The 27,888-nt window shown below is 43.5% G+C and overlaps 1 protein-coding gene and 1 long non-coding RNA gene across 11 annotated transcripts in view; one reads left to right on the forward strand and one right to left on the reverse strand.

The window, feature by feature from the left end:
- l(2)10685 (5-methylcytosine rRNA methyltransferase l(2)10685) overlaps positions 1-27,888 on the reverse strand; it is a 157,090-nt gene that overhangs the window by 20,898 nt on the left and 108,304 nt on the right. For 4 of the 9 annotated variants that reach the window (XM_075896386.1, XM_075896388.1, XM_075896384.1 and 1 more), the window contains 2 exons: positions 27,363-27,404; positions 13,645-13,892 (listed from right to left, as the gene is read on the reverse strand). In XM_075896386.1, coding sequence (XP_075752501.1) covers positions 13,645-13,892; positions 27,363-27,404 — 290 coding nt within the window. Of the gene's footprint in view, positions 1-4,525; positions 13,893-27,362; positions 27,405-27,888 lie in introns of those variants that run through there. The other 5 variants (XM_037424248.2, XM_075896385.1, XM_075896387.1 and 2 more) reach the window with 4 other exon arrangements.
- On the forward strand, positions 7,093-27,440 carry LOC142818093 (uncharacterized). Of its 2 annotated transcripts, none has more exons than XR_012895556.1 (2): positions 7,093-7,203; positions 23,428-27,440. It is a non-coding gene; the product is annotated as an uncharacterized LOC142818093 (long non-coding RNA). The 2 variants fall into 2 exon arrangements; XR_012895557.1 differs by lacking the exon at positions 7,093-7,203 and adding an exon at positions 20,477-20,596.

Below are 27,888 nucleotides of genomic sequence, written 5' to 3' on the forward strand. Positions count from 1 at the left end.
TTTAGTACAAAAATTACCAGAAATTTATAAATGAATTTTTTCGCAAACATTTGTGTCTAGTGGCTGTGTGGTGTAATACTACATACAACATTAACTCCTGAACTTTCATTGCGACAGAAAACTGCGAAATCTAATATGTACAACTATTTCCACTCTGTTCTTACAAAAGATGACGGGAAAATTCCACAGCTTGCACACACGAATAATATTGGAATTAGCCCTATAGATGTAGTTGATGAAGGAATATTTTCTCTTTTGCTCGACCTAGACCCCAAAAAATCTTCGGGACCACATGACATCCCCAATCCCTTTCTTAAGCGATATGCCGAATGGTGCAGCAAATACCTTGGTATGGTTTTCCGCAAATCTCTCGCCGTAGCAAAACTTCCAGACGACTAGAAAAAAGCTAAAATAGCACCGATTCCCAAAGCAGGAAATAGCGATAATCCTTCAAACTTTAGGCCAATATCTTTAACTAGCACGTCATGCAAAATATTAGAACATATAATTTTGAAACACTTAACCGTTTTTTAGAAGGTAAAGGCGTTTTGTCATCTTGCCAGCACGGGTTTCGCAGCGGTTTATCGACTGCCACGCAACTAACAGAAGTTGTTCATGATTTAGCATTATCTATTAACAACTGCACGCAAACGGATATCATACTATTAAACTTTGCTAAAGCGTTTGATTCTGTGTGTCACAACAAATTAATTACAAAACTTCGAAGTATTATTGGAGATGGAATATTAACAAATTGGGTTAAGGACTTCTTAACTAATCGTTCACAATATGTCCTGTATGACCAAGTACCATCAGAAAACTTGCCTGTTACGTCCGGAGTACCACAAGGCTTCGTTTTGGGGCCTTTGTTATTTCTTGTTTTTATTAACGATATCACAGACAATATCTCTTGCAACATTAGGCTTTTCGCCGACGACTGCGTTATTTACAAAGAAATTAACAGTCATTCAGATCACCTTGCACTAAGCGATTCTTTACACCATCTTTCCAACTGGTGCGACATGTGGCAGATGTCGATTAACCCCAAAAAAACAGTGTGCATGACGATAACCCGAAAAAAAGAAGCTATCCAGTATGACTACAGCATTAAAGGCACCAGGCTTGAAAAAGTGAATGCGCACAAATATTTAGGCGTCACGATAAGGTCAAGCCTCAGATGGGATGCGCACATTTCTAACATTACTTCGGTTGCTCTGCGCAAGCTCTTTTATCTTCGCAGATGCCTTCGGTTGGCCCCTCACTCAACCATGCTTTTAGCCTATACTACTTACGTAAGACCGGTATTAGAATATGCTAACACAGTATGGTTTCCTTATACAGTCACTAACATTCTAGAAAATGTACAGAGGAAGGCAGCAAGATTCATCTGCAATAAATATAAGCGCACTGATTCTCCTACAAATATGTTAGCAAGCTCTGGCCTCCAAACACTTGCGATTCGAGCGAAACAAGCGCGCCTTAAATTTCTTTTTCAGCTACTTTACAACCATTATAAAATTGACCCATCATTGTACATTCGTCCGTCAGACTCCCGTGTTATTAGGCACAAACATTCACACACAGTGAAAGAGTACTCTTACCGCAATGACACGTTCAAGCACTCCTTTTTTCCACTTGCCATAAGGGAATGGAACTGTTTGGATTCCTCCATAACTAGTGCAAAATCGGTATCCGACTTTGCACTAAAATTAGAAAATATGTTCTCTTAATGCGGCAATACTCGCATTACCAGAAGCATTGCGCCACCAGTGAAAGCGTATTAGAGGAGTGTACAAGTGTTAACTGGAGTGTTTGGAAGTTTGCTATTTGTTTGCCTGTGTACCACTGCACTTCATGCAAAATTTCTCTTCTTTTGGTGATGGTTTCTTTGTCTTTGCAGATGTAAACAATTTGTATATTTTTCGCTCTTATACTTTGTGATGACTGTCATTTCACTACATTCCTGTTTCTGTTTTTCTGCGCTGTTAATGTACCACCGGCATGTACAATCTGTACGCCTACCTGCTATGGTCTCGGAATGAGACTTGCAGTATTGAAAATAAATAAATAAATAAATTAATTAATCCTACTGGATACAACTTAAAGAGGCCCTGCAACATATTATGTCTTTATATATCTTCTGTCACTGCAGTGTGTTGTGCTGAACACTCGCGTTAACACTAAAATAATTATAAAAGTTATTGCACAGTAACTGAATTATTAGCATGTGAAATTGAAAACTCAGACAGGCGACGAGCGGAAAATGTTCCCTTTTGGATACGACTCTTCCTGCGACATCACTGCTTGCTTTGAATTGTCGTGCACCTTTTGTAGCTGTGTTTTGGTAGTCTCACCTCACTGAGTGGCAGCATTCCGGCTGTAATTTTCAAACATGTGGAGGATGCAATGGGGGACCCAGTGCCTCTGGAAGTAACTATAGAATCCCTATATGCGATGCACAGCGCTTAAGGGCGCCACTGGAAGCTACGCACCAGTGGCGGTTGTCAAAATTGCCAGCAGACGGCGTCTTTCGCTGCGAGCGTGGAGAAAGTGTGCGCGTGAAATTTGGCATTTAGGTGTGCCCAAAATAATTACTGTTGCGGTGATAGTGTGCACAAAGGAGCCGCACCTTATAATAGTGGAGATGTGTCTTATGTCACAGCTGTATGCCAAGTGTTTGCTGAAGAACAAGCGGCAAGAAGCTTCCCTACAGCCCAAACACATTTTTTTTTCTCGAAACACTATCTATAGTTTCGTTTACATGCCATGTGTTTATACAGTAGATTTTAAGGGAGCGCTGTCGCACCGGCTGTGTTCAATAGTGAGAACCGCCTCTGCCTGTGGAAACGTGTTGTGTAAGAGTGTATGAAAGTGTTATTGAGCTAGTGTAGTGCCACTGGTGACTATCTAGATTTTCCAAAGTAAACTTCTGATTAAAAAAAGAACACCAATTAAACCACATACTTTCTTATGGTTTAACCAGGCACACCACAGAGGTAATTTCGGGCTCTTTAGTGGGTCTGTGTACAGGATATGTCATGGTAATCTTTCAGTGCTCTAGCTTTGTGTGTGTAATACTAGAAACCTCTTTTTCAATAAAAAATTTCTACTGGGCAAACAAGCTCCAGCACCAGTTTTGGTCCCGATTGATTTGTGGCATTTACATCTCAATACCACCATATGATTATGAGAAATGCCGTTGTGGAGGGCTCCGGAAATTTTGACCACCTGGGGTTCTTTAACGCACACCCAAATATGACGACGCAGGCTTACAGCATTTTAGCCTCCATCGAAAATGCAGCCGCCGCAGCCGAGATTCGATCCCGCGACCTGCGGATCAGTAGCCGGGTACTTTAGCCACTAGACCACCGCGACGGGGCAGGTTTGGCCCTTAGGTAAAGTAGGTGGCAAGAGTGAGCTTAAATATAAGCCCTTCAGGAGCACCCACTCAGGGATCCAGTATTTACGAGACGAAATCTTCAGTGCACCAAGAGCGCATGTGTCATTAGTAAAGGAGAGGCTCGAGGCACGTGCCGAACGTGGAAGCGCTGCGACGGTGCGGGAGAAGAAAAAGAGTCACCCGAGAGCATGCGCACCAGATACATAGACGCAAGAGATCAGTCGCTGAAAGGCTCGTGGCACACGACCCGGACCGGAAGGAAAAATTCCAGAGGATGACCTGACACTGTGTGTTGGGATGCTGAGCTGTGAAGAAGTGGGAAATGAGTGTTGCTACAGCGACGGGAGCAGCACGACTTTCCGGTTCTGAAGGATGTCAGCACGAAGAGCTCGGGAAGTGGCCGTTGACCTCGGAGATGGTCCCGAGTTAGGCTGTTCGAAATCCTGCCGAGCAGTTTCTGGTGGGCTTGCACCTTCCCCGTATCGCACTAGAACGGGAGCAGCCCACACCAGTCAGCAGAGTGGACGCGTCATCTGGAGAGCCCATGACGAGGTTAAGCCTAGCCTAATGAGGCTGAAAAAGACGATAAAGTTCGGAACGCGGACGACGACGACGAGCGGCTCGTTCGGTGGGACTGACCGATGACGGCAGCGAAGAGGTTGAGGAGACAGTCGACAACCTATGTGATGGATCTCGACACGGCATCGGAGAGAAGCCGATGTGAACTGTAAGAGAGTTCGATTGTGGTAACATTAGGAACAGTGCTAGGAACAGGATTATGAACAGTGCTAATAGGGCTAAGAACAGATTTCAGCTGGTTTTCTGGCTACTTTGCTTGTATTGTAATTGGAGTAATTTTGTGTCAGGGAGTATTGGTTTTATTTTTATTTTTCGATTTTTTCGCCTTTTATCTTTAGGGCTATAAAGTGTTTGTTGTTTGTGCCATGCCCGTCTCTTGACTCTCTCAATTCCATTCGATGCAAGCACTCCCGAAACAAGTTCGTGACAGCATGGAAAAAGGGTGCAGGTCTTTTCAAGAGGGCATCTCCTGGCCATCATCCTTCCGTAGCCATGAACTTGTACTGCCAATGTTTATCAGATTCTACTAACAGATGACAGACTAGGTACAAACATTGCTTCTTTATTGCAAGATGGCACATTTTCATGATCCCCTCACCGCAAGCTCTTATGTTTACTTGAAAATATTTTTTCCTTGCACAGTGTTCTTTTCTCATCCCCATGCAGTTGTCTCAAGCAAAAGTATGCAGCTTGTCACAGTCGACCTAGCTAGTGCCATACAGAGATGACTCCAGCTAAAGCCCCTTCATGCATTTTCCATTGGCTGGGTCAAGTAGCGTCAACTCGTTCTTCCCCTCTCCTTTACACCTTTCCTCCAGCCAGCGGAAGCGGAGGTGCCACCATGATGTTTTTGCTGCTTTTCCGGTTCATGACCACCTCATGGATAGGAGAAAGCAAAGCTCACACCACTTGACACGCCCACTCCGCCTCATTCATGCTGTCCCACTGCTCAGCTATCGACATAATCGGGCAGCCTCGTGCGCAACAGTGAGGTGGCATTGCTTGTGAGCTTAGGGTCAAACTCAAGACAACACTTAGAAGAAGAAAATATTTACTTTCTCACGTGTTCAAAAACAAGATGGAAGGAAAAAAAGTGAAAGGAAGTGGCTTAATAACTTCCTTTCGGATGCTCCAGAACTAGGCAGTGGTGGTTGAACAATGGTTGGCGCTACTTAAAAAAAGTGGAAGTAGACGCGATGGAGGGGCTCCAGCTTCAGCAATCATAATGTGTACTCGTTTATTAGTACCTCAAGGGTCCCAAGGGACATCACATGAGGGATGGAAAAAAAAAAAAAAACAACATAACAGATGAAACGAAAAAAAAAAAGCAAAGCAGCGCTAACAATAACAAAAAAACAGTAGTGGATTATAATTAAAAAATAAAATATGGTTTTATATGGCAGTTTCATATTGAGCAAACTGATATAACATGACAATGTGGGCGGCAAGGTCATTTGAGTTTTGTGCTGCCTGAAGAAAAGTTACTCCTGGAAGGTCTTTGTTTTTGGGCGTAAGGGATATACTGCATTGGGGTGAGCATAGCGTGATGTCCGATGTGCAGGTCTGATGAAAGCATTGACTGGTGGCAAGGAATAAAAAAAACTTATGATACAGGCACAAGCGAGAAACTTTACGGCGAGATGAGGAAGATTAAGCTGAGATTTCATTGACTGCTGACACACTTATGTTATTTGAGTAATTCAAAATGAAGAATCTGGAAGCATGGTTCTGGATTGATTCGAGCATAGTGGAAAAGTTAGCTCAATGAGGATCAAAAATGGCATTAGCATACTCCAGTTTAGGCCTGACGATTGTTTTATAAGCTTTTTATTTAGTACCAGCAGGTGCCGAGGCAAGGTTGCAACGAAGGTATCCAAGAACTCGATTAGCTGAGTTAGTGATACCAAAGATGTGTAAAGTCCACGTTAGATCAGATGAGATATGAACACCTAAGTGTTGGTAGCGGCTACGGGTAGTTGTGTAGAGTAAGTGTTAACGATGCAGTCTTTACACGAATGAAAAGTCATTAGAAAAGCTTTGTTATTTAGGAACATTATCCAATCTTCACACCATTCCTGTATAGTGTTAAAATCTCACTGTAGAACGGAAGAATGTGAGACAATATTTACAGGGTGATACAACGCTCAATCATCGGCAAATAGTTTAATATTAGAGATGTTACGTGGCAAGTCATTAAAGTAAATTAAAAAGAGGAGGGGACCTAGTACAATACTTTGTGGAACACCAGAGTGAGTGGGAGAAAGGGGAGATTTGCAGGAGTTAGCGCTGAAAAACTGCCAGCGATGGGTTGGAAATTTGCAAATCCAGTTCAGCACAGAGGGGTCTATGTTCAGGCATGAAAGCTTAAGCAGTAAGTGACGATGGGAAACCTTATCAAATGCTGTTTCGAAATCAAGAAATATGGCATCAATGGGGATATTAGTATCAAGGTGAGAATGAATTTCATGCAAGAAAAGGGCTAGTAGGGTTTCACAAGAATGGCCGGGACGAAAACCATGCTGATTGGGATAGTAAAAATTATTAGTAGACAAAAAATGCAGTACTTCAGAGTACACTATATGCTCCATTATCTCGCAATATACACTGGAGATAGATATGGGATGGTAATATTTAGGAAACATTTTATTAACTTTCTTGAAGACAGGGACAACCTTCCCGATCCACCAGTCCTCTGGAACTTGATCTGAATCTAGTGATTGCTGAAATATTAGCGATATTCTGGTTACACGTTTGGTGTTCTTGAGCACCTTGGTATTGATACCATCAGTTCCAGCTGCTGACAAGTTTTCTTTAGTTCTGGCAAAAGCTGCTCTTGCACTCACTTATAGTGTCAAGCAACACGTCACTTCACCCAACTGTGATCTCTTATACGTATCATCTGCATAGTTTACCAGGTTGGTCACAGTACGAAGAAATCCTGGGAAGTGAACGATGATTATAATGTGTGTTGTTTAATGTCCCATAACCACTATATGATTATGAGAGACGCCGTAGTGGAGGGCTCCGGAAATTTCGACCACCTGGGATTCTTTAACAGGCACCCAAATCTGGGCAGACGGGCCTACAGCATTTCTGCCTCCATAAGAAATGCAGCCCCCGCAGCCGGGATTTGATCCTGCGACCTGCAGGTCAGCAGCTCAGTACTTCAGCCACTAGACCACCGCGGCGGGGTGGGAAGTGAACGAGGCTCCGACATCGTTGCGGTAAGTGCGCTCATCGAGCGTTTACTTCTTATTCAGAAACAGCTCAGTGAGGTAAACACCGCCATCGGAGCGCACTTATCAAACGATGACGGAAACGCGGAGTTCGAACAGGTGCTAGCGACGATAAAATTACCAGCTATTTCAGCTAATTGAAAGCAATAAATCGAAGCTTCACTGAGAAAGCACAATTGAAAAATCTTTTTCTGAATCAGCCAGCTGTAGAAATTCGTATTCCATCTCAAACGACGAGACTTCCTAAATTGGAGTTGATTAAATTCGGCAGCAAAAGGAAATGCTGGCAGCCATTCTGGGAGCAGTTCGAGGCAGCCATTCACCAAAACCCTGAACTGTCCGCTATCAACTGGTTCAACTATCTCAAGGCACTTTTGTCAGGAAAAGCTGATGGAGCAATAGCAGGACTGTAAGCAAAGGCTGAATGTTACATGGATGCCATCGACATCTTGACACAGTGGTTCCCAAATCCAACGGCGCTAATTCAAGATCATATGCTAGGACTCGTAGACTTGAACCCCGTGACATCAGCCCAAAATGTTCGCGACCTGCAACGGCTCTACGACGACCTGCAAGTGCACATACGTGGACTAAAGGCACTCAGCGTTGGGGAGGACAGCTACAACACCATGCTCTACCCAGTGCTGCTGCGGGCCCTTCCGCAAGAAATCATCTTTAGCTATTATCGGTCTCAGGCAAAGGCGCAGCAGGAGGATAGTACTTCATACACAGATGGTAGCGCTTCATCAGCCGGATCAGCAACCGAACATTGGATGATGCTCATCGCCTTGCTTTGCTGCTTCTGATTAGAGTTGGACAGCTGTGAAAGGACACAAGATCATCGACCGGGTAATTCACTGGGTAAGCCTGCATTTGCTTTCGACCGTCAGAATGTGAGGCCCCAGCGATTGAGTTGTTTGGCATCATTCACTGCAACTCTGCATGGATCAGCCTTTAAAGTCGCATGCGAGATTTGCGAATCGACAGATCATGAGAGTCAGTACTGCAACTCTGATTTGAAACTGGCGGAGAAAACGGAGATTCTTTCTTCTAAAGGAGTGTGCTTCCGCTGCACAAAAAAGGGACACATGGCAAGGCAGTGTAAGGTCAGAATTGCGTGCAAAAAGTGCAGCCATCAGCATGCCACGTCGATGTGCAATCCTACCTTTGCCAGCCACCAAAAAGACATGAACACCAAAACTATAGCAAATGAACAAGTGAGCTTGCATGCATCTGAAGTCAAAGTTGTTGGCACAACACATACGGTAATAATGCTAACTGTCACAGCATGGAATAAGAGAGCTAAAACGAAGAAACTTTCTCGAATATTTTTTCACAGTGGCAGCCAAAGAACGTTTACACTGAAGAGTGCTCACGAAAACTTGGTTGTAAGCTCCTTGGAACCAAAGTTGTCACAATCGATGTTTTGGGGGGACAGCAAAACAGAACAGTTTTCACAAAGTAGTGGTTTCAAAAAGTACTTCTAAAGAGGAGTACGTATTTGATGCTCTGGAAGGGCCAGTCATATGTGAGCAGACCACTCCTTGTCCCCACGAGCAAACAAAGGAGACCTTGTGGGAACTGTCACTGCCTCTTGGCGATGATCCATTCGAGCAAGATTCCACAGTTGATTTGCTGAATGGTTTTGATAGCTTATGCCTGAAAACTGAGCAGAAAATTAACAGCTATTGATAGCGTCTTTGCTTGGGCAGTACAAGGTCACACCACCGTATCAAAGCAGTCAACTGTGCAGTCGTGTTAAGAGCTTTGGTGACTGACAATAACCTCCCTGCCATTCTTTTCCTCCTATTTTCCTTCCTCCCTTCGGTGACTGACCAGGAAAGGAAGCCCACTCTTCTGGAAGTTTGAGGGTGCTGGCATGTCTGACACACCGACAGACTCCCCAAATATGCACTTGAACAGAGACATTAAAGATGGCTGACGAATGTTAAAAAGCTAAACTTCTTTGGAAAGAGAATGTACAACTATCAAACAATCACTCCTTCGCAGAAAGACGGTTCCAACCTTTGAGCTAGAGGCTTGTGAAATCCCCCGGCCTCATGGGTGAGTAGGAGGCTGAAATGAGACAGCTGCAGCTAAGGTAGCAAGCGATGGCCATACCATTTTTATATGCCCCATGGGCTAGTTCTTCAATAGCAGAGCAGCAAGAACTTGAGGATCATCACACGATGTCACAAAATGAAAACTAAGAAAGTGGACATCAAATTGTGAAAAGTGTTGTGCCTGTAGGCGGTACAGTGCTGCAGGCACCCAGCCGTTGACGGGACTTCTCCCACTTTATCGTGGTGGTTGGCATTGACATTGCCAGACATCGGTTCACGAAAAAAGGCTATAAGGAAGTGAAAACGTACATTTCGCTTTTTACCTGCGCTGTAATGAAGGTCGCGCATTTTGAACTGGTCTCTGACGTGAGTGCCGTCAGTTTTCTGTGGGCGTTATGCCGCTTTGTATCGCGCAGGGGGTTGTGCAGGGTGTTGTATTCGGACAACGGCCAGGCATTTTGGGTGCACTTCAAGGAAGTTCGCACTGTCTTAAAAGACTCTCCGGCCCCCGGAAACTGTGCGAATTTTGCTAATGCCATGACGTTCGTCATTTTGCCAAATGGTCACCACATATCGCGATTCTTTGCCAACATGCTTCACGCCCGCCGCCAGGCCTTCGACTCCTCCCTGGTGCCTGACTCAGGCTAACATCAGGCTAACTATACCTGGCATCCAGAAAAAAGCAGATGTGTCGTCACCTGCTCTTAGACAGCTTGCTCTGCTCTTGTTATACGAGACATATCAAGACTGTATACACGTATACACCGACGGCTCTGTTTTACAGAAGAGTTCAACGGCATCATTTGTTATACCGATAAAAGACATGACAAGAAAATTCAAGACATCCCACCTTACGACATCAACAGGAGCAGAACTCACAGCTCTTCGTGCCGCATTGGAATTCATCAGCGATCAACAGCCACAAAAATGGACAATTTTCAGTGACTCAAAGGTGGCACTGCAATCCCTTGTATCACCTTTATGCCACGGCCCGTACGAACAGCTGGTATTTGATATTGCAGAAAAGACTCACCAATTCATTGAGAAAGGACATTAAATAGCCTTTCAATGGCTTTCAAGTCATTGTGGTATAATTCGCAATGAATGGGCTGATCGAGCTGCCCGTTCTGCCCATACTGAAAGCGATGAAATATCAATTCCGCTTTCCAGAACTGACGCTGCAGAGAAACTCCGCATGCTTGCTCGCAAGCGCACCACGTCACAATGAAACGAGTCACATTTCATCTATGCACAGTTAGGTACTTTAGACCCAACTCTGAGTCTTCGAATTCCTCCGGAATTACGCCGACGAGACGCTACTATGCTGTGCAGATTATGGTTGGGCGTCACATTTACCAATGCGTACGCGTTCCGCATAGGAATGGCTGACACTGCTGCATGCGACCATTGTGGCAGTGATGAAACAACTCGGCACATTCTGTGTGAATGTCCACAATACTGCTCGCAGGGAGAGTCACTCTGTAATGCACTAGATGAACTGGACAACCAGCCTCTTTCGGAAGAAAGAATCCTGCGCTGCCGACAGGACTTTATGTTGCAGAAGAAGGCTGTGAAGGCGCTCCTGCGCTTCTTGTGTTTAACCGGCCTGTCCAAACGACTGTGATCGGAACTCCCTGAATGTGTGTGCGTGTGGTTTTTTTTCGGATTTATTTTATATCTCTCTATATCCTTTTTCTGACCCATTTCCCCACCCCCGTACAGGGTAGCAAACCAGTTCGTCTAGGTAAACCTCCCTGTCTCTTCCTTTTATTTATTTCTCTCTCTCTCTTGCTAATGCCAACATGGAGTGCAAATTCATCGAACATGCACCGTGGTAAGACGGTTTCTATCAATGTCTTGTTCTCAGCATAAAAACAGCTTCGAAGAAGGTTGTAGGCCGCCAGTGTTTTGATTTTGTTGAGCTTTCGACAGCACTGGCAGAAGTACAACCTATTGTCGATTCTTGACCCTAACACAAATGCAGCACGACTAGAATGACAGTGTCCCATTAACTCCAGCCAGTTTCCTTGCTGACAGATACCTTACAGCCTTCTGCAAGCAGAAATACTGACGTGGGAATTCAACGCGTCTTCCCCGTGTATGCTTTGGAAGAAGTGAAAGCAGCTACTCCGTGCATTTTGGGAGAAAGAGAATGGCCTGTGGAGCGAAAAAGGGGTGCTCCAGAGGGACAAGCGGTGGCGGATCATACAGTCGAAAAGAAAGAGCGCTCAAGTAAACATGCATGGGCGACCGCTCAGATGTTTTCTTTGCGATGTTCAGAAGTGTCTTTTTCAGTGCCTATAAATAGTGTAAATAAATACAGTGTACTCTTATCGAACTGTGCCTTCCTTGACCGACATCGTGCACATACAAGGAATTCACTACACGCACAGTGAACGTTCTGGTGGTGGTGCAGGCTGCGGTGAAAATTATTGTGGGGAGAGAAGTAAGCTTTAGCACAGCACAGTAGGCTTTAGCTTTAGCATAGGAGCACCAACAGTGGCGTCGCGTACATAGTGCACTTTGGCACGCTGCCGGTAACGTTTACGGCAACTTTCCGCATTGTGTAGTCTGCGGAAGTATGCGTAGACGAAGTCAGTGCAATACAATGCTGTTCAATAATGAAAACACCGTGAAGTTGCCATTAAAAACAACGCATCCAACTGCCAGCTTTCCTTTGCCAGAGCGAGGCGAGATGATGTGATCCAACCCTGCACGTCACAGCGATTGCAGCGCTTGTGCCTCCAGTGGTGGGCCTCGCGCTCAATATGCTTGCGACAACACTGCCTGCCCGTCAATGCTTCCGGCCCGTGGCAGCAGATGGCATTGTCGGAGCTTTGCACATCACCTATTGACACCACGCACGGATGCTACCATCCATATTCGATGTATACAGCCATGCTTTGCAGGGAGCCCCACTGCACACGTCACTAGTCTGCCAGATGTCACAGTGGTGACAGCACACAAGCAAAAAACGCGCGGTTTCGGCAAGGAGTCAAGTGCATGTCTGCACACCTCTGCTTTATTTTTTAAAATATGCTCAAAGTCAGCGGGAATGGCGTACTCCAGACATCTGGACTGGCCTTCCAGACTAGTTGAAAGATAACCATAAATGCAAATATTTGGCTGAAAGAAACAAAGGCAGGTGATATTGCTGATGATTGATATGTGGTTTAACGTCCCAAAAGATTATGAGAGACGGCGTAGTGGAGGGCTTGAAAATTTCAACCACCTGAGGTTTTTTAACGTGCACCCAAATCTGAGCACACGGACTAACAGCATTTTCGCCTCCATCGAAAATGCAGCCACCGCAGCTGGGATTGATCTTGCGACCTGTGGGTCAGCAGCTCAGTACCTTACCCACTCGACCACCACGGCGGTACGATAATATTTCTGAATGGAATAAGCAAGTATGAATTAAATGCAAGGTGGTATTCTGATTAGGCAACTTAAATATACATTGAGAAAAGATTAGTTTATCATTGATTATTCTACCAACCATTGTCCGTCTGCCATCCAATGCCTTAGAAGCCAACTCTGGCAATTTTTTTGACCACATTAACGAAATGTCACTTTTATGTTCCTGAGATGCTTCTGTCATGGGCCTCATAGCAGGAAAATCATATTTTTTCATTTGTCAGAAAAAGCAACGGAAGTTCGATCATCCAGTAAAAGAAAAAAGAAGGTTTGCACAGGGTCTAAAGCCTAAAATAAGAAATTTTAGTATATAGGACTTTTAATGCGATCCAAAGTCCCAATCTGCTAGAGCCAATAAGTATTTATATATACGGCAAAAAAAATCTGATAAAAGAAATTAATTTCTGGCTACTTCAATCTAATGACTTGCTTACCAGAAACTCTAGAAAGCATCCCACTTCTTCAAAAAATCAATTGTGTGGTCATTCATTTCACAAATAAAACATTAAAGGAACAAGAAAAAACTACAAGGCAATGCATAGCATGTAGCGTCATCTTTTAGTCCTTAATTGCTGGTTTGTTGTCACAAGTTAACCTTTTAATTTCTTGCTATTGGAATGAAAATAAAGGGCCAATGTTTCTAGAGCCAGCCTCACAGGCGCTCGCAGACCATGCCATAGGCGTCATCCTCATTCCAAAGCTACAGTGCCACCAAACAATTGAAACTTAGGTCGACTACACCATCTCAAATCATCACAGCTCTATGTTCTCAAAAGGCTTTGCTAAAGTATTCTGTCACAAACATTAGGATATGCGCTCAATGCGGGCCACATACAGGGGTCCCACATTGTTGGGCAGGTATGGAAGTGCAAGCTGGCCATAGCGACAACCATCAAAGAAGCGGAAGGGCAGCGAGGCAAAGGCCTCGGACAGGTTTACAATGACGTACTGGGCCGTGGCGTTCTTCAGTTGTTGCAGTGCCATGTGCACAACCCCATCGTTCTGAATAGGTGAGAGGGAGCAGGTGGAGTACACCAGGCTGCCACCGGGGCGTAGTAGGGTCAGTGCCTGGCACAACATGTCCATCTGCTGTTGTGGCAGCCTGAGGCGCTCCTGCAGCCGCTTCTGGCCAAACCAGTTGTTGTCATCCTCGGCCACTGATAGGCGGTCATTGGTGCAGGGAACATCCAGCAGAATCTGCACAACAACGAAGTGAGTCAATGTTCTATTTTTGAGAAAAGGACAGGCGTCATGCCAGGTGAGCTGATGTAATATTGTGTAGAAGAAGCAACACCATGCTAAGAGCGTCACGAGCAAATGGTTCAAAGCGATCGACCCATTACAAAAGGGTTTCGCTGTAATTACAATCATCAAACAGCATCAATCAAATGTTTATGTCATTCTGCAGCCCGCAGAATTTGTCATAAAAGAACAGCAGAACAACATTCAAGGTAAGCACAACCTAATCTTTTTCTGAAAAAAAAAAAAAAAAAAGCTTTACCAAATTACTGGAGTTTTTTAATTTTATGAAATGGGCAGTAGGGAAGAATACAACGAACGGTTTTTCGGTATCTGCATTGCTCAGAACTGCAAAATGTTCAATAAGTGTTTAAGAGCATAGTATTCTTTGAAACATGGGTCTACGTACAGCGCTTTATCGCCGTCTGCACACATGGCATGTCTCTGTTCTCTTCTTGCAGTGACGAGTTGTGCTGGCATCTTCACTGGGTGTGTTTGCCTTGGGCAGCTCGGCAATCAAAAAGAGCGAGAATACCTGGTAATAACCAAGCTAAGAGCAGTAAGGACAACCCCTGCAAGTTTCATGCGTCTTCACTGTGATCACGTGGCTAAACTGAAAACACGGAAAGAGACCGCGCCACGCGCTGGCACTACAAATTGGTTCTCTAAGTAAAAAGGTAGCACAATAATTTTCAAAGCTTCTTACAAGTCTGAGGAGGCGGCAGCACCTCCCAGTGAGTAAGCATCACCATTACAGTGTTAAGTTTCGAGTAGAGGTTAAAAAAATTAGGGAACCCTTCAAAGGGGCCCTGAAACACTTTTTTGAGTAACCATGAAATTCACTGGAAAAGTGTATTGCCTCACAAATTCAACGTCGCAAAGATTTGAAGAATTTGTTCAGTACGAGCGGAGTTACAAAGATTTGTCACACGATGCAATCACATTCTCTCGCCTCGACGAAAGTGCTGGAAGATAAGCAGGGAGGGATGAGAGGGGCAAACAAAAAATGTCATGCGCGCCTCGTGACCTTGAATGCTTTCTTCTTTTTTCTCTTCGAATACGCGGCTTTTTCAATGCGATTGCACGTGCACACATGAACAAGTGACGGTCTTTCGCAGTGATCTCTGTAAAAACCAAGCGCGGCTTGTTCAAATCAGCCAATGGCTGATAGATGGGCATCCTACGTATGATTTTTTGAGCATCTTCCGTCATTTGTTGAGGACAGAGAAAGCAATGCTTGGCTGACTGATAATTTATTGTGAATTTCACGTCGCGTGCTGCGCTATAACATTTGGCTCGCCAGTTCTCAGGAGCCTCTACTACCAATCGGCAGCATTTTCTGATGATGCTCAAAGAGTGTTGCAGGGCCCTTTTAAGAGTTCAATGCGACAGCGTTGTCTTAATCCTAGTGCGTACTTCAAATACTTAGTGCATGAAACCTTTTAAAACTTGCTATGCACCCACCACTAGGCCTTAAGGGAATATTTGCAGTAGCGTGTGTGCCTTTTGTAGTGGGTGACCGGCTTCAAACCACCTAGTCAGTACTATAATCAAATGTTCTGAGGCCCGATGATAATGTACTCTTGTACCACGCATTATTCTGTAATATTTCATGCTGTGTTGTAAAGCATGTATACCGAACGTGAGTGTTTCTAAAGTATGAAAGTTACCTTCATTGCATTTCAAGGCAGACGCAGGGCCGTATGCTAGAACATCCTCTAGCCACGCAAACGACCCGTGTTCGGTCCTCACTCTGACACTCTGCCCAAGACTTTTCCATTATTTATTTGATTCCCATCATTCTTGATTTTTCGGTCATGCATAAGATAATTTTTTGCTCACAACCAATGACGACGATGCCAGAATTTTTGCAAAGTGAACTCCTTGAGGCTATCGCATTAAAACATACCTAAATGCAGTGTTGCTATTGAGTTCTTCTGATTTGGAGCAGTTTTTGAAGCATCAAAAGTTTCATTGTGGAGCACTTTAGAGTAGCAAAATTTTCCATGTTGGAGAAGGTAATTTTGCACCTGGGTGCACTTTGGAGCAACTAACTTCGATTGATTGATTAGTGGGGTTTAACGTCCCAAAACCACCATATGATTATGAGAGATGCCGTAGTGGAGGGCTTCGGATATTTCGACCACCTGGTGTTCTTTAACGTGCACCTAAATTGAGTACTCGGGCCTGCAACATTTCCACCTCCATTGGAAATGCACCCGCCACAGCCGGGATTTGATCCCGCGACCTGCAGGTCAGTAGCCGAGTACCTTAGCCACTAGACCACCTTGGGGAGGCCGCTAACTTCCCATGCTGGAGTACTCTGGAGAAGCAAATTGCAGTATACTGAAGGACATAATTATTTTGGGGGGCTCTTGTGAGGCACTAGAAACATTTTGATTCATCGCAAATTTTCTGGAGCCAATCATCTAAGGAGTACTCCTTATTTCACTCCACGATGCAAAAATAATGCTGGAAATAATAAAGAGAGGTACTTTTGAACTATCAATTATATTGCTGGACGTAACATGACGTCACTTAGCTAGCCTCATAAAGCCAACCTCCTCCAACACTCCCAGGGTTGCCAGATTTGGCTGCTTTACGCCAGATCGGCTACTTCTAAAAGGCCGCGGTGACAAAAAAATTGTATTCGCTACTTGGCTACTTTTTGGCTATTATTCTGGCGCTAACATCAACAGCTAATATACACTAAAAGCGAGGGCAACTACAAAAAGAAGCATTAAGTGTTCATTCACAGTGCCAACTACGGCTCCCTCGGTGCAATCGCATTCTTTTTTTTACTCAGTATAATGGAAGCAAATGCATGCGCTCGAAACGCCTCTCGGCCACCATGGTTTTCACATTATTATTGGAACTCGGATAAGTTAGGCATGAATTCCACTTGTGTGTTTCGTTGGACTAGTTGGTCAAACATGGTAAAATGTAAAAACAGCGCAAACTAGAGGAGACAAACGAAGAAATAGCAAAGGGGACAAGCGCTGACATCTGTTAGTGATCATCCTATCTGTTATTTCTTTGTCCATCTCCTTTAGTTTGCGTTGTTTTTACCTTTTACCATATAGGCTTTGCAGCAATGTAATGTAGCTGGCAGGGACTCATTCATGCTTTCTAGCCGGTACCCTCCTTACGGGCTAATGCTCTGAGCTTTAAAGGCGGTGTCACCCAAGACGAAAGTTGGCGAAATGTGGATGCGCGCGGCTTGTAAGATTCTCGCGCAAAGCGCATGCAGCTTGCTGCTTTTGCAGTAATTTTTTTTTCCATTATGGTTTAATATTTTCACTGCCAATGCTGTTGCACTTGTCAGTCATGATGTTTGTAATGTTGACTGTTATATTTTATTTGTTTAGAAATGACAGGGCCATTTTTTATTTTCATGAGGCCGAATACTATGATCGCTTTGAAAACCTTGTGATGAGATGTATTTGGGGCAATAACGGCACCTCCGTCAAACTAAAGATGTGAGTGCCGACATTCCAGCAATGGTGTTCTAGATCGAAGTACTGGAAGCTTACCGGGATGAGGTGCTAATCCTATGCAAGTCATTTCAGGCAGGGTATTGAAACTTTTGTTTTTTCTAAATCTAACACAGGAGCTGAGGAAGTGTTTTCTAACAGATTCAAAAGTTGTGCTAGTTGGATATGCATGGTATAATTGTCCGTTCAAGCGCACGAATAAACAGAAAGGAAGAGAGGACAAGCACTTTCTCGCAACTAAACGATTTATTAGAAAGGGAAGAATATATAATCAGGCAATCAAGAAACAACGCATGCGTGTGCAGGCAAAAAGTACACCCGTGGCACCTCGAGAACACAGAGTAAAAGCAGAAAGATTATTTCGAACATAATCTAGAAAAGAAAACTCTTTATCCTGCAGTAAAACTGAATGACTGATTGATATATGGGGTTTAATGTCCCAAAACCACCACATCATTATGAGGGACGCCGTAGCGGGGGGCTCCGGAAATTCAGACCACCTGGGGTTTTTTAACGTGCACCCAAATCTGAACACACGGGCCTACAACATTTCCTCCTCCATGGGAAATGCAGCCGCCGCAGCCGCGTTTCGATCCCGCGACCTGCGGGTCAGCAGCGGAGTACCTTAGCATCTAGACCACCATGGCGGGGCAGCAAAACCGAAGGCTGGCTGATGCATTGTTCTCCTCTTTTTCTTATGTGAAAAGCTTCCGGCAACTTTTGAGTTAATTGATAATTGAAAAACCCCTTCAGTATCCTGAAAAAGAGGATAGCAACTGCACTCTCTGCAATGAACCACGAGATGCGATGTTCCCAAGGTTTTCAAAGAAGAATCGTGCTCTTTAAGGCGAACATTGATGCACCTTCCCGACTGACCTATGTACACTCTACCACAGCTAAAAGGAGTCATGTAAACAAACCCCATTGCGCAGTCCACGAACCTTTTGCTGTGTTTCTCATATGACATTGCGGGAACTCTCTGCGCATGTGCGAACAAATGGACTGCAGTTTGCTTTTGGCTCAGAAAAGTATACCGACTTCATATCTATTACCGAGTTGCTTAAGTTCATGTGATGTCTTATGAAGGTAAGGAATTACTGCTATCCTCCTACCTTTTCTACTCTCATCACGACGCCCAGAGTGGTTCCCATCGAATTTCAGTTTTTCAATCATGTTGTTACACATGGACGTGATGACATCATTAGGATACCATGCTTGTACTAGTTTCCTTACTTGACTGTCAAAGCTCATTTTCATTCTGTGTTGGCAGGACTTTTTCAGAGCAAAACCCAAACTTATAGTAACGATACTTCTCTTCACTAGCTTAGAGTGACTTGACCTGTAATTTAGTATAGGCTTTACGGATCTAGGACAATAATACCAGCAAACATACTGGGGTTCAAAGACCAAGTTAATATCTAGAAATTGCAGTTTCTTTAGATGCGGCAGCTCAAAAGAAAAGTATAGTTTCTTGCCTATATCTTTAAATACCTTGTAAATATTCACAACGTCTCGCGTAAAATCTGAGGACGTATATCAACGGCTTGGTATTTTTTGCTCAGTGCCACAGTGCACTACATACATGAAGGAGCCAGACGTGAGCTTTTTACCTTTACGCCTACCGTGCTTTGCAAGAGCATGATACTTTTGTCACCTCTCTTTCTTTTATCGTTTCAAGCCCATACATTTAAAATGGACACTGGCATACCTGCCAAGATCAAGGATTCCGAATCCGGGAGATTTCCGCAGCAGGGGGGGGGGGGGGGGGGCTGAATTTTTTGTTCCCATCTTTTTCGGCAAAAAAAAAACAGACTCAAGGACAAACAAACAAACAAACATTGCGAAAAACAAGAGCGTGTGGGGTGGGTCTCAATCGCAAGCGCAAATATCAGCGCTGTGGTTCGCTTGGAGTGGCCGAACACATGAAGGTAGGCTTTCCCACTAAGGTGAGAGTCTCAAAGGATCAACACAACTAGCAGAATATTTCCTTCAAAACAGCTTGTGTATGTCTTACTGGGACACACGTGAACGGACCGGATGGCGCAGCTGGCTGCCACGAAAACGCGGGTTAAGGATTTGCTCCCTCCTAGATTCTTTTCACAGGAATGCCAAAATGTGTCTGGTCTCTTTGTTATTGACAGTCGAGACCGATCTTTTGCCGTCGTCGCCACTGCCGTCATTCACGGTATATGTATACATATCTATATAAACACTCTAGAAAGCAAAAAATTGGCCCCGTATCTACATGTTAATCTGCAAATATCGTCGAAAGACAATAGTCTTGCGTGTGGAGAGACAAAACAAATCATTTATTTGATGTTCTGGGCAAGAAAATCGGTGAATGGTATGCTGGAGGCGCTGTAGAGTGCTTCGAGCGTGCAGCAGAGGCGAACGAGCGCATTAAGTCACGTCACACGTGAGACATGAGTGCTATCTGGCAGTTTTCTTGGAAAACGAGACGCGCGGCTCTGAGACAGGCATGCGCGGCCGTCTCAGAGGTGAGAAGGTATAGAACGCAAGGCGACGGGTAAGTGCCTCCATTGTGTTGTCTTAGCAAAGCGTTGGAAATACTTGTCTTTTCGTGCAAGCATTGCATGGTCAGCGCAGTGTGATAAACACTATGGTTCTTAGAATTACTTATGTATGTCTTTTCTAGTAGAAGATGCACATACAGAATCTATACGTGTTCTTATGGTGCCTCAGATATGCCCAATTATTGCTTTTTGATTGACAATCACACAAGTATGAACGCTGCAACTTGAGCAACATTGGTGGCCGCTGTGGATGGGGTCGGCGGTTTAGCGTACTTACTGGTGCCGCTCAGAGTACTCGGTACCGTTAAGGGTGGACAATCAGAGAAATGTACAGACAGACAGACCAAAATTTTTGCATCGAAGGTCCCCAAGAAAGACTACTGTCTTCAAAGAAGCCGCCTGCGCTCGGTGCCCAGCTCATCGCAATGCGCCGACACGCACTTATCTCCGCGGGGATGGGGGGGGGGGGGGGGGGGTTGATGTTTGTGTGCGCGCGCTTATCTTTCGGTAGGGAGAATCCTGTGCCTTCGGCTTTCACTGGAACGAATGCGTTAGTTGTCGGGCCCACAAAGGTATCTTCGGTCTATGCACAGGCCCTGTTTGCGAAAAGAGCGTGCTTTTCATACACAGCGAGGTATAACTGAGACACTTGTTTGTACTCATACGTACCTGTGATTATGTATCGAGCATCGCTTTTTTTGTTGTTGTTTAAACAGCGCGTTACGTGTCGAGCAGTAAACGTTGTTAGTTCACTCTCATCTTGTGTGTATTGTTTTCATGCATCATTTGTGCGTGAGCAGCGCGCTGCACGTTTCCATCTGCTTGCCGTTCTCAGTGTGTCATTCCAAGTTGTTGCTGTCGCATTCATTGCTTCACCCTTGCGGCGAAACTGTGACATTTTTTTACGTATTTGCTGCTTTTAGTCTACCGCTGCGTGCCCTCGGAGCTCGTAGATGGCTATCGCGATGCTGCGACCGCGATGTTGTGCGCGACGGTTGCGGCAAATGGTAGTTCCTTTTTCAATCCCCATGCGCTTGACTGCGCACACGCCTTCAAAACAAAGTCGTTTTATGCCGTCTGATCGCATTTACCCAGGTTTTGTCTACAGGGTTTACGGAAAGCAGCGTTGCTTTGACTGGTGAGTGTTGGATGCATGCACACTTTCGGAACTCTGCCAGTTACATCGTCGCCATAGACGATTGCATCAAAAGCGACCACGGTTTCGTCGACAGCGGTCGTGGCAATGACAATCACACACACTGTAGAAGACAGTGCGAGCGTCGGTCGCACGCATACTTCCGTAGCTTCTAGTACGCTGCTCTCGGCCTTCGTTTGACGATTTCCATACTAAAGTTTGTATTGCCCGCAGCAATCAGGAAATGTGTTCGTAACGTTCGAATTTAGGCCCAATAGACATAGTGAAGTTTCGCTGAAGAACTTCACGAATTCCTATCTGCCGCAGTTTCGCATCACTAAGATTCTACAGTACGTTTAGATGAACGCCTCTTAAACTAATTCATAATAAAATGGGGTAGGTTCGAAAAGCCTGGAACGGATTGAGCTGCTTCTTTGTCAAGGCAGCTGGATCACGCACAAAAATTTCGATTTCCGGGAGATTTTCATGACAACCGTACAGGTCAATCTCCAGGCCAATCCAGGCCAATCCGGGAGACTTGGCAGGTATGCACTGACTACAAACATTCACATAAAAGCAAGACGTTTCAGCTTCTTAATGGTAGCCTTGTTCACAACGAAAAAGGAATGCGCAAACAGCCCGGTAATATATGTCTTAAAGCACGATGTAGGAACATGTGCACACGTGTGGGAGGTTGCCATCATCACGTTTAAGCGTGTTCCGGATTGCCAGAGTTTCAAGTCAAAGCGAAATAGTCTAGTTCTTCTCTTTTTCGCCCTCCACTTTCACTGTCTTTTTTAATTGATTTGATTGATTGATTTGTAGTGTTTAACGTCCCAAAACCACCATATGATTATGAGAGACGCCGTAGTGGAGGACTCCGGAAATTTTGACCACCTGAGGTTCTTTAACGTGCACCCAAATCTGAGCACACGGGCCTACAACATTTCCGCCTCCATCGGAAATGCAGCCGCCGCAGCCGGGATTCGATCCCCCGACCTGCGAATCAGCAGCCGAGTACCTTAGCCACTAGACCACTGCGGCGGGGCGAGACCTGGTCAAAGCTCTATGGAAGATGCATTCACCTATTACTTCAGTTTCAACAAGTTGAAAAGTGACAGCACAACAGAGCTCATCTCTTGCTTGTCTGTGAAGAGGTTAAATATGGTCGGCTGTGAACCCCACAAACAGGAAGTGACAAATCAGATAATTATAGATTCTTTACACTGACCAGAATGCATTTTCTCATTGTTAGAGAAAATGTGTCTAATCAAAAAAAAAAAAAGAGAAAGAGAAAAAAATGAAGTTCTTGAAGTTGAGACGTATGACTTGTCATAGTGTTAACTCGGCGAACAATATCTTATTTTATGTCACACTCTGTTGTTTCTTGTGATTTTACTATTGTCTTGTTCACAGTGCTATAAATCTCCTATTAACAACTGTGATGTCACTGCCTGGCTGTGTTTCACATATGCAGAAATGAATTTTTTCGTGAACTGGTTTGTGACTGCATCTATGTTTGCCAATCAAATCTAAATGTCATGTGTGTATGTATGCCCATTGTATCATTTTTAGTTGCCTTATTCACTTGGTTTAGCTGAGTTTCATATAACTTGCAGTTTTCTTCAACTTTAATGCATATATTGTGTTTATTTTTTATGTTGTTTTTGCTTTCGAGAAAATGAATGTATTGCTTGTAAAATTAGACCTTGATTGCACAAGTTCGAAAAATAACGGTTGCCGATACCTTTACGTGCATTGAGACTTCACGGAGAACATTGCGGCATCAAATTCGAAAACTGCACGGACTTTATTGGTGTCAAGCTCATGGCAAGTCACTTGATTCTTCCATATGGTGTAGTAGCGCAAATTCACGGGGACGAAGAGGACAAGAAAACACGACACTCGCTGGTTAAATGATGTCTCACCAACTAGCCCAGCTCTCAACCCTACTCACTTGATTCTCTATCTTCTAAGTCTCGTAGCTGATATGCTACGAAGTGAATTAAAAACACTAGTTTTCAGTGCCAATACACGCTTTGCAGCGCGGCGCCAGAATTGTGACAGGTAGACTTCGTTATAATCCGCAAGGTAGCGTGAAATATTTGCAACAAAAAACAACTGATACGCACGTGCAGGCGTGAGTAGGGGCATCTCGAAAGCGACCGCAGCGCCGCCGCATCCGGATGAATTCTCGCTCGCTCTCCGGCGCGACTATGCTGACACCTCTCTTTCTAGCCACCATAGCAGGAGTGCAACAGCCAAAATGTGGGCATGGCGAAATGGCTGCGACCATCCCGCTAACCAGGAATTTCGTTCTTGCTGTGCAGGTTTTCCTGTTAGCGATCGCCGAATTACCAACATCGTGCGACGTGTACCTTGGACCCTTCGTGAACAACGCAAGCTCATACATATGGCCACCATCAAGATCAAAATTCACGCCAGGCATGTTGGACAACCTTCTTCAATAACTGCGCATGTCCGTGACATCATACACCAGGGACAGTATAAAAGCAACACCTCAGAACTTCTTCACCAGTGGGCATGGCGAAATGGCTGCGACCATGCTGCTAACCAAGAATTTAGTTCTCGCTGTGCAAGTCAGTTGTTCCTTCTCTGGCACTAGGAGTGGAGATGAGGTGTTTTTATTGGTTTTGCCGTGCCCAGGCGTTTGTTTGAGTATATTGCCTATGACTGTTACATACTTTTAGCAATTTTAATATGTGGTGATGTCGAGAGCAGCCCAGGGCCTTCTACAGCTGATATGCTACAAAATGTACTAAAGGGACAAGCCGATATTCACGCTGATGTTACAGAGATGAAAAACAAATTTAGCGAGTGTATACAGCTCATTCGTGACCTTGGCTCATGCTTAAAATCACTAAAGCAACTTATGAAAGAACCAAAGGAAAGCTCGCCGCTAATTTCAGTGCTTCAATCATCGTGGTTGTCCCTTCAGTATTCAGTAGCCTTACAAAGCAAAAAACTTGTTGACCTTGAAGACCACAGTCGAAGATCAAACATAATAGTTAATGGTATTATGAAAAACAGTGGGGAAAACGAAGCTTCCCTAGGAAAAGATGTTGTTGGCGTCATTTTTGAAAAAAACTTGGAGTCAAAGGCGAATCTATAGCCCGTATTCACCGCTTTAGCCGCCATACCGGTAGACGGCCAGTAATAGCCTATTTTCGAGATTACAATGAAAAGCAGGTTGTTATTAAAAATATGAACAAACTTAAAGGAACAAACATTTTTATTTAAAATGATTAGAGTCATGAAACACTGCACGTTTGTAAGCTTCTTTGGGATAGCGCCAGAGATGATCGAGCAAACAAGAAACGCATATCTTTTTTACATGATAAGTTGAAAATTGATGACACACTACTTGTATGGGATGACGCCAGAAATGAACGTGTACCACTTCCAAAGCAGTGGGATGTGACACATTGACGTAAACCGCGTAAAGTGACAAAACATTTAAGGACACTAAATCTTGATGCTTGGAGCCTTGTAAATAAAATTGGCAAACTTGAACTCACCATGATCCACACATTCCAATAATTACGGAAACCTGGTTAACTGACAATGTTTGTGATTCTGTTTTAGTACCTCCAAACTATCGCATGTTCCGTTGTGATCGCCAAAGTAGGGGTGGTGGCGTGGCCATGTTTTACAGCATCCATTGTCTGGTGTTGTAAACCAAATCGATGGTCACGAAAGCTTATTTCTAAAGGTAAACTGCTGGGACCAATTATTTATTGTATGTGCTGTGTACAGGCCTCCATCGGCTCCCCTTAAGTACATTTCCAAACTGCGCAATCATATGGCTGCATTTTCGAACAATAGAGTGATAGCTGCCGGTGATTTTAATATTCCTTGCATTGATTGGCATAGCCCTGTTTCCTTTTTCGATGTGGACATAAACCCTCTCGTTGATATTATGATCATGTGTGACCTATAACAAACGGTTACCGAGAACACCAGGGAAACAGGAAGTGCCTACTCAGTGATAGATTTATTTTTATCAGTAACGAGATTTCTACATACTTTGTAGATGTAGTTGATGGTGTCTCAGACCATAAGGTGGTGTGCCTTTCCATTCCACTTGTTGATGCAAAGCAGCATAAAAAACAAGGGAGAAAATTAATTAAGGATTTTGCTAAAGCTGATGACCATGCAATACTTGACCGATTGTGGAAACTGTGTGATAACATGCCAGGCTGCACCTTGACCCTCTGGGATGCTCTGAAAGATACTATTCATCATTGCATTGAAAGGTTTGTCCGAACAAACAAAAACAACCCATGGATGACAAGAGAAATCATTCATCCACACTGTAGGCTAAAACGAGCCAAAAAACATAAGAAACCTGCTAGTGAAATAACTCAATTAAAAGTGAGCCTCGTTTTGAAACTCTCTGATGGCAAATTTAGGTATTTCACTCATTCATTGCCTTAATTCTTGAGTCCTGAAAAATTCTGATTATATTTGAAACAAACGGATGCTGCACCCAGTCAAAAAACCGCTGATGGTTCCATCGTAAATGATGCGTCAATTGTCGTTAATCACTTTTACAGATACTTATGCTCCGTAATTTCTGCTCTCCAGTATGAATCATCACATGAAAATGTTCTTCCAGTAATGTCTTCTGATTTCATAACTTATGAGGATATATTTTCTTTGCTGCTGAACCTGAAAACCAAATCATCAGCAGGTCCAGATAATAGCCCTAAAATATTCTTGGGTAAGTATGCCGAACCCATTGCACACATTTTAACAAATGTTTTTCGACTCTCCTCTGAAAATTCTCTCAATCCTGATTATTGGCGTACGGCACATGTAGTCCCAGTGTTTAGGAAAGGGGATTGTCTCAAACTACAGGCCCATTCCTTTAATGTGTACATCACGTAAGCTACTGGAACACATAGTCACACATTACATTACCACATTTCTTGAGGAAAATAGCTTGCTCTCGCCATCACAGCACAGATTTAGAAAAAAATTATTGACCCCGTCGCAACTAGTCACAACAATGCATGAGTTCACGTCGTCACTTGATATGGGGAATCAAATTGATGCTATTTTGTTTATTTCTGTAAAGTATTTGATCTTGTCACGCATAACGAACTTATTTCTAAATTGAATGATCTAGGCCTACCTGTGAACCTCATTGATTGGATCTGTTCTTATATTCTTATTCGAAAGCAGTACGTTAAAGTAAATGACCGCATGTCTGCTATTCTACCAGTATCGTCCGGTGTTCATAAAGGCAGTGTTTTGGGACCTGTTCTCTTTTTAGTTTACATAAATGATATTGTTAAATCAGTAGACACATCCCAAATACACATAAAGCTTTTTTGCAGATGACTGCATACTTTTTAAAACCATTACTACTCTAGATGACCAGAAATGCCTGCAATCCAACCTGTGTGCCATTTCTAAGTGGTGTGAAGAATGGTCAATGAAATTGAATAGTGATAAGTCAGTTGTCATCTACGTAACAAATAAGAAACATTGTTTTAATTATATGTATAATCTTAACAACTGTCCCTTGACTGAGGTTGAAGAATGTAAATACTTGGGTGTCACAAATACAAACCGCTTAACATGGTCAAGTCACAGCAATGAAACATGCTCATCTGCTTCTAGAAAGCTTGATTTTTTTAGGCGCTTTAGATATTCGGCACTTTTTAGGCACTTGAGAATATTAGGAAACTTGAGATGGTACAGCGTAAAGCGGTTCACTTTATCTTTAATGCTTACCACAGAAATGACTCACCAACAGCGATCATGACCATTGCTAACATCCCTACAACTTGTATTACAACACCGAAGGGCAGTTGCCTGGCTAAAATTTCTACACTCGCTTTATTTTCGTAAATTTAACATTCGTCCAGAAACTTGCATAAAAAATCAAATTTCAAAACCAACTAGGCACACACATGCTTAAACTCTTGAGCCTTACTTCGCATGTAGAAATCTCTTCATGAATTTTTTTCCCTCGAACTATCAATTAGTGGAACGGATTACCTTTTCAAGCGTTCTCTGATAAAAATTATCCGGATGTTGATAACTATGTATATTTCTCTTTTTAATAATACAGCACAAGGTCTGTTTCACAGTGCACTTGATTTACATTCTGTACTTGCAATTTAGATTGTCTTGTTGTCATCTTAATTCATTTATTTTTGTTCTATGTTCAACTGTTTTACCATGTTTTTTATTGCTTTAAACTTCCTTGTATTAGAGTTAAACTGCGAAATACCTTTTTATTATGCCCCCTGCTTGGTCTTTCGACCGCAGTACACTGTAAATAAAATAAAATAAAATAAAATAAACACAACTTGGAGTGATTTTTGAAGCAGGAAAATGTTACTTTTAGAGCACTAAAATTCAAATTTGGAGCAGGTTACAGGAAAAATACATGCATATTTATAATGAAACCTCACATTTGAAGCGATATAAAAAGGAAGGCTTATATTTAGGAAAAAAATGCGTATAAACCATTCAACATCACCTATACCGTGCAGTGTAAACAACATGAGCACTGCTATTTGAATGAAAGTATTTTGAACCATCCCACTGGGCACACAATGATAAAGTCCATATTAGCATTTGCTGCGCCTATCAGATCACTTTGTGATTCGGGAGATTCATAAAACCAAGAAATAGGGCTGGCAAAAAAAAAAAATAAAAAGCAAGAAACTTGTCAACAACTTAGTTTGTTTTTTATGAAAGCAGAAATGCCATACACTGCTCCAAATGATTGCCAGTAACTTATTTAGATGTCA

This window comes from Rhipicephalus microplus, chromosome 5 (assembly GCF_043290135.1).
Source record: "Rhipicephalus microplus isolate Deutch F79 chromosome 5, USDA_Rmic, whole genome shotgun sequence".
In the NCBI taxonomy this organism is placed as follows: Eukaryota; Metazoa; Arthropoda; class Arachnida; order Ixodida; family Ixodidae; genus Rhipicephalus; species Rhipicephalus microplus.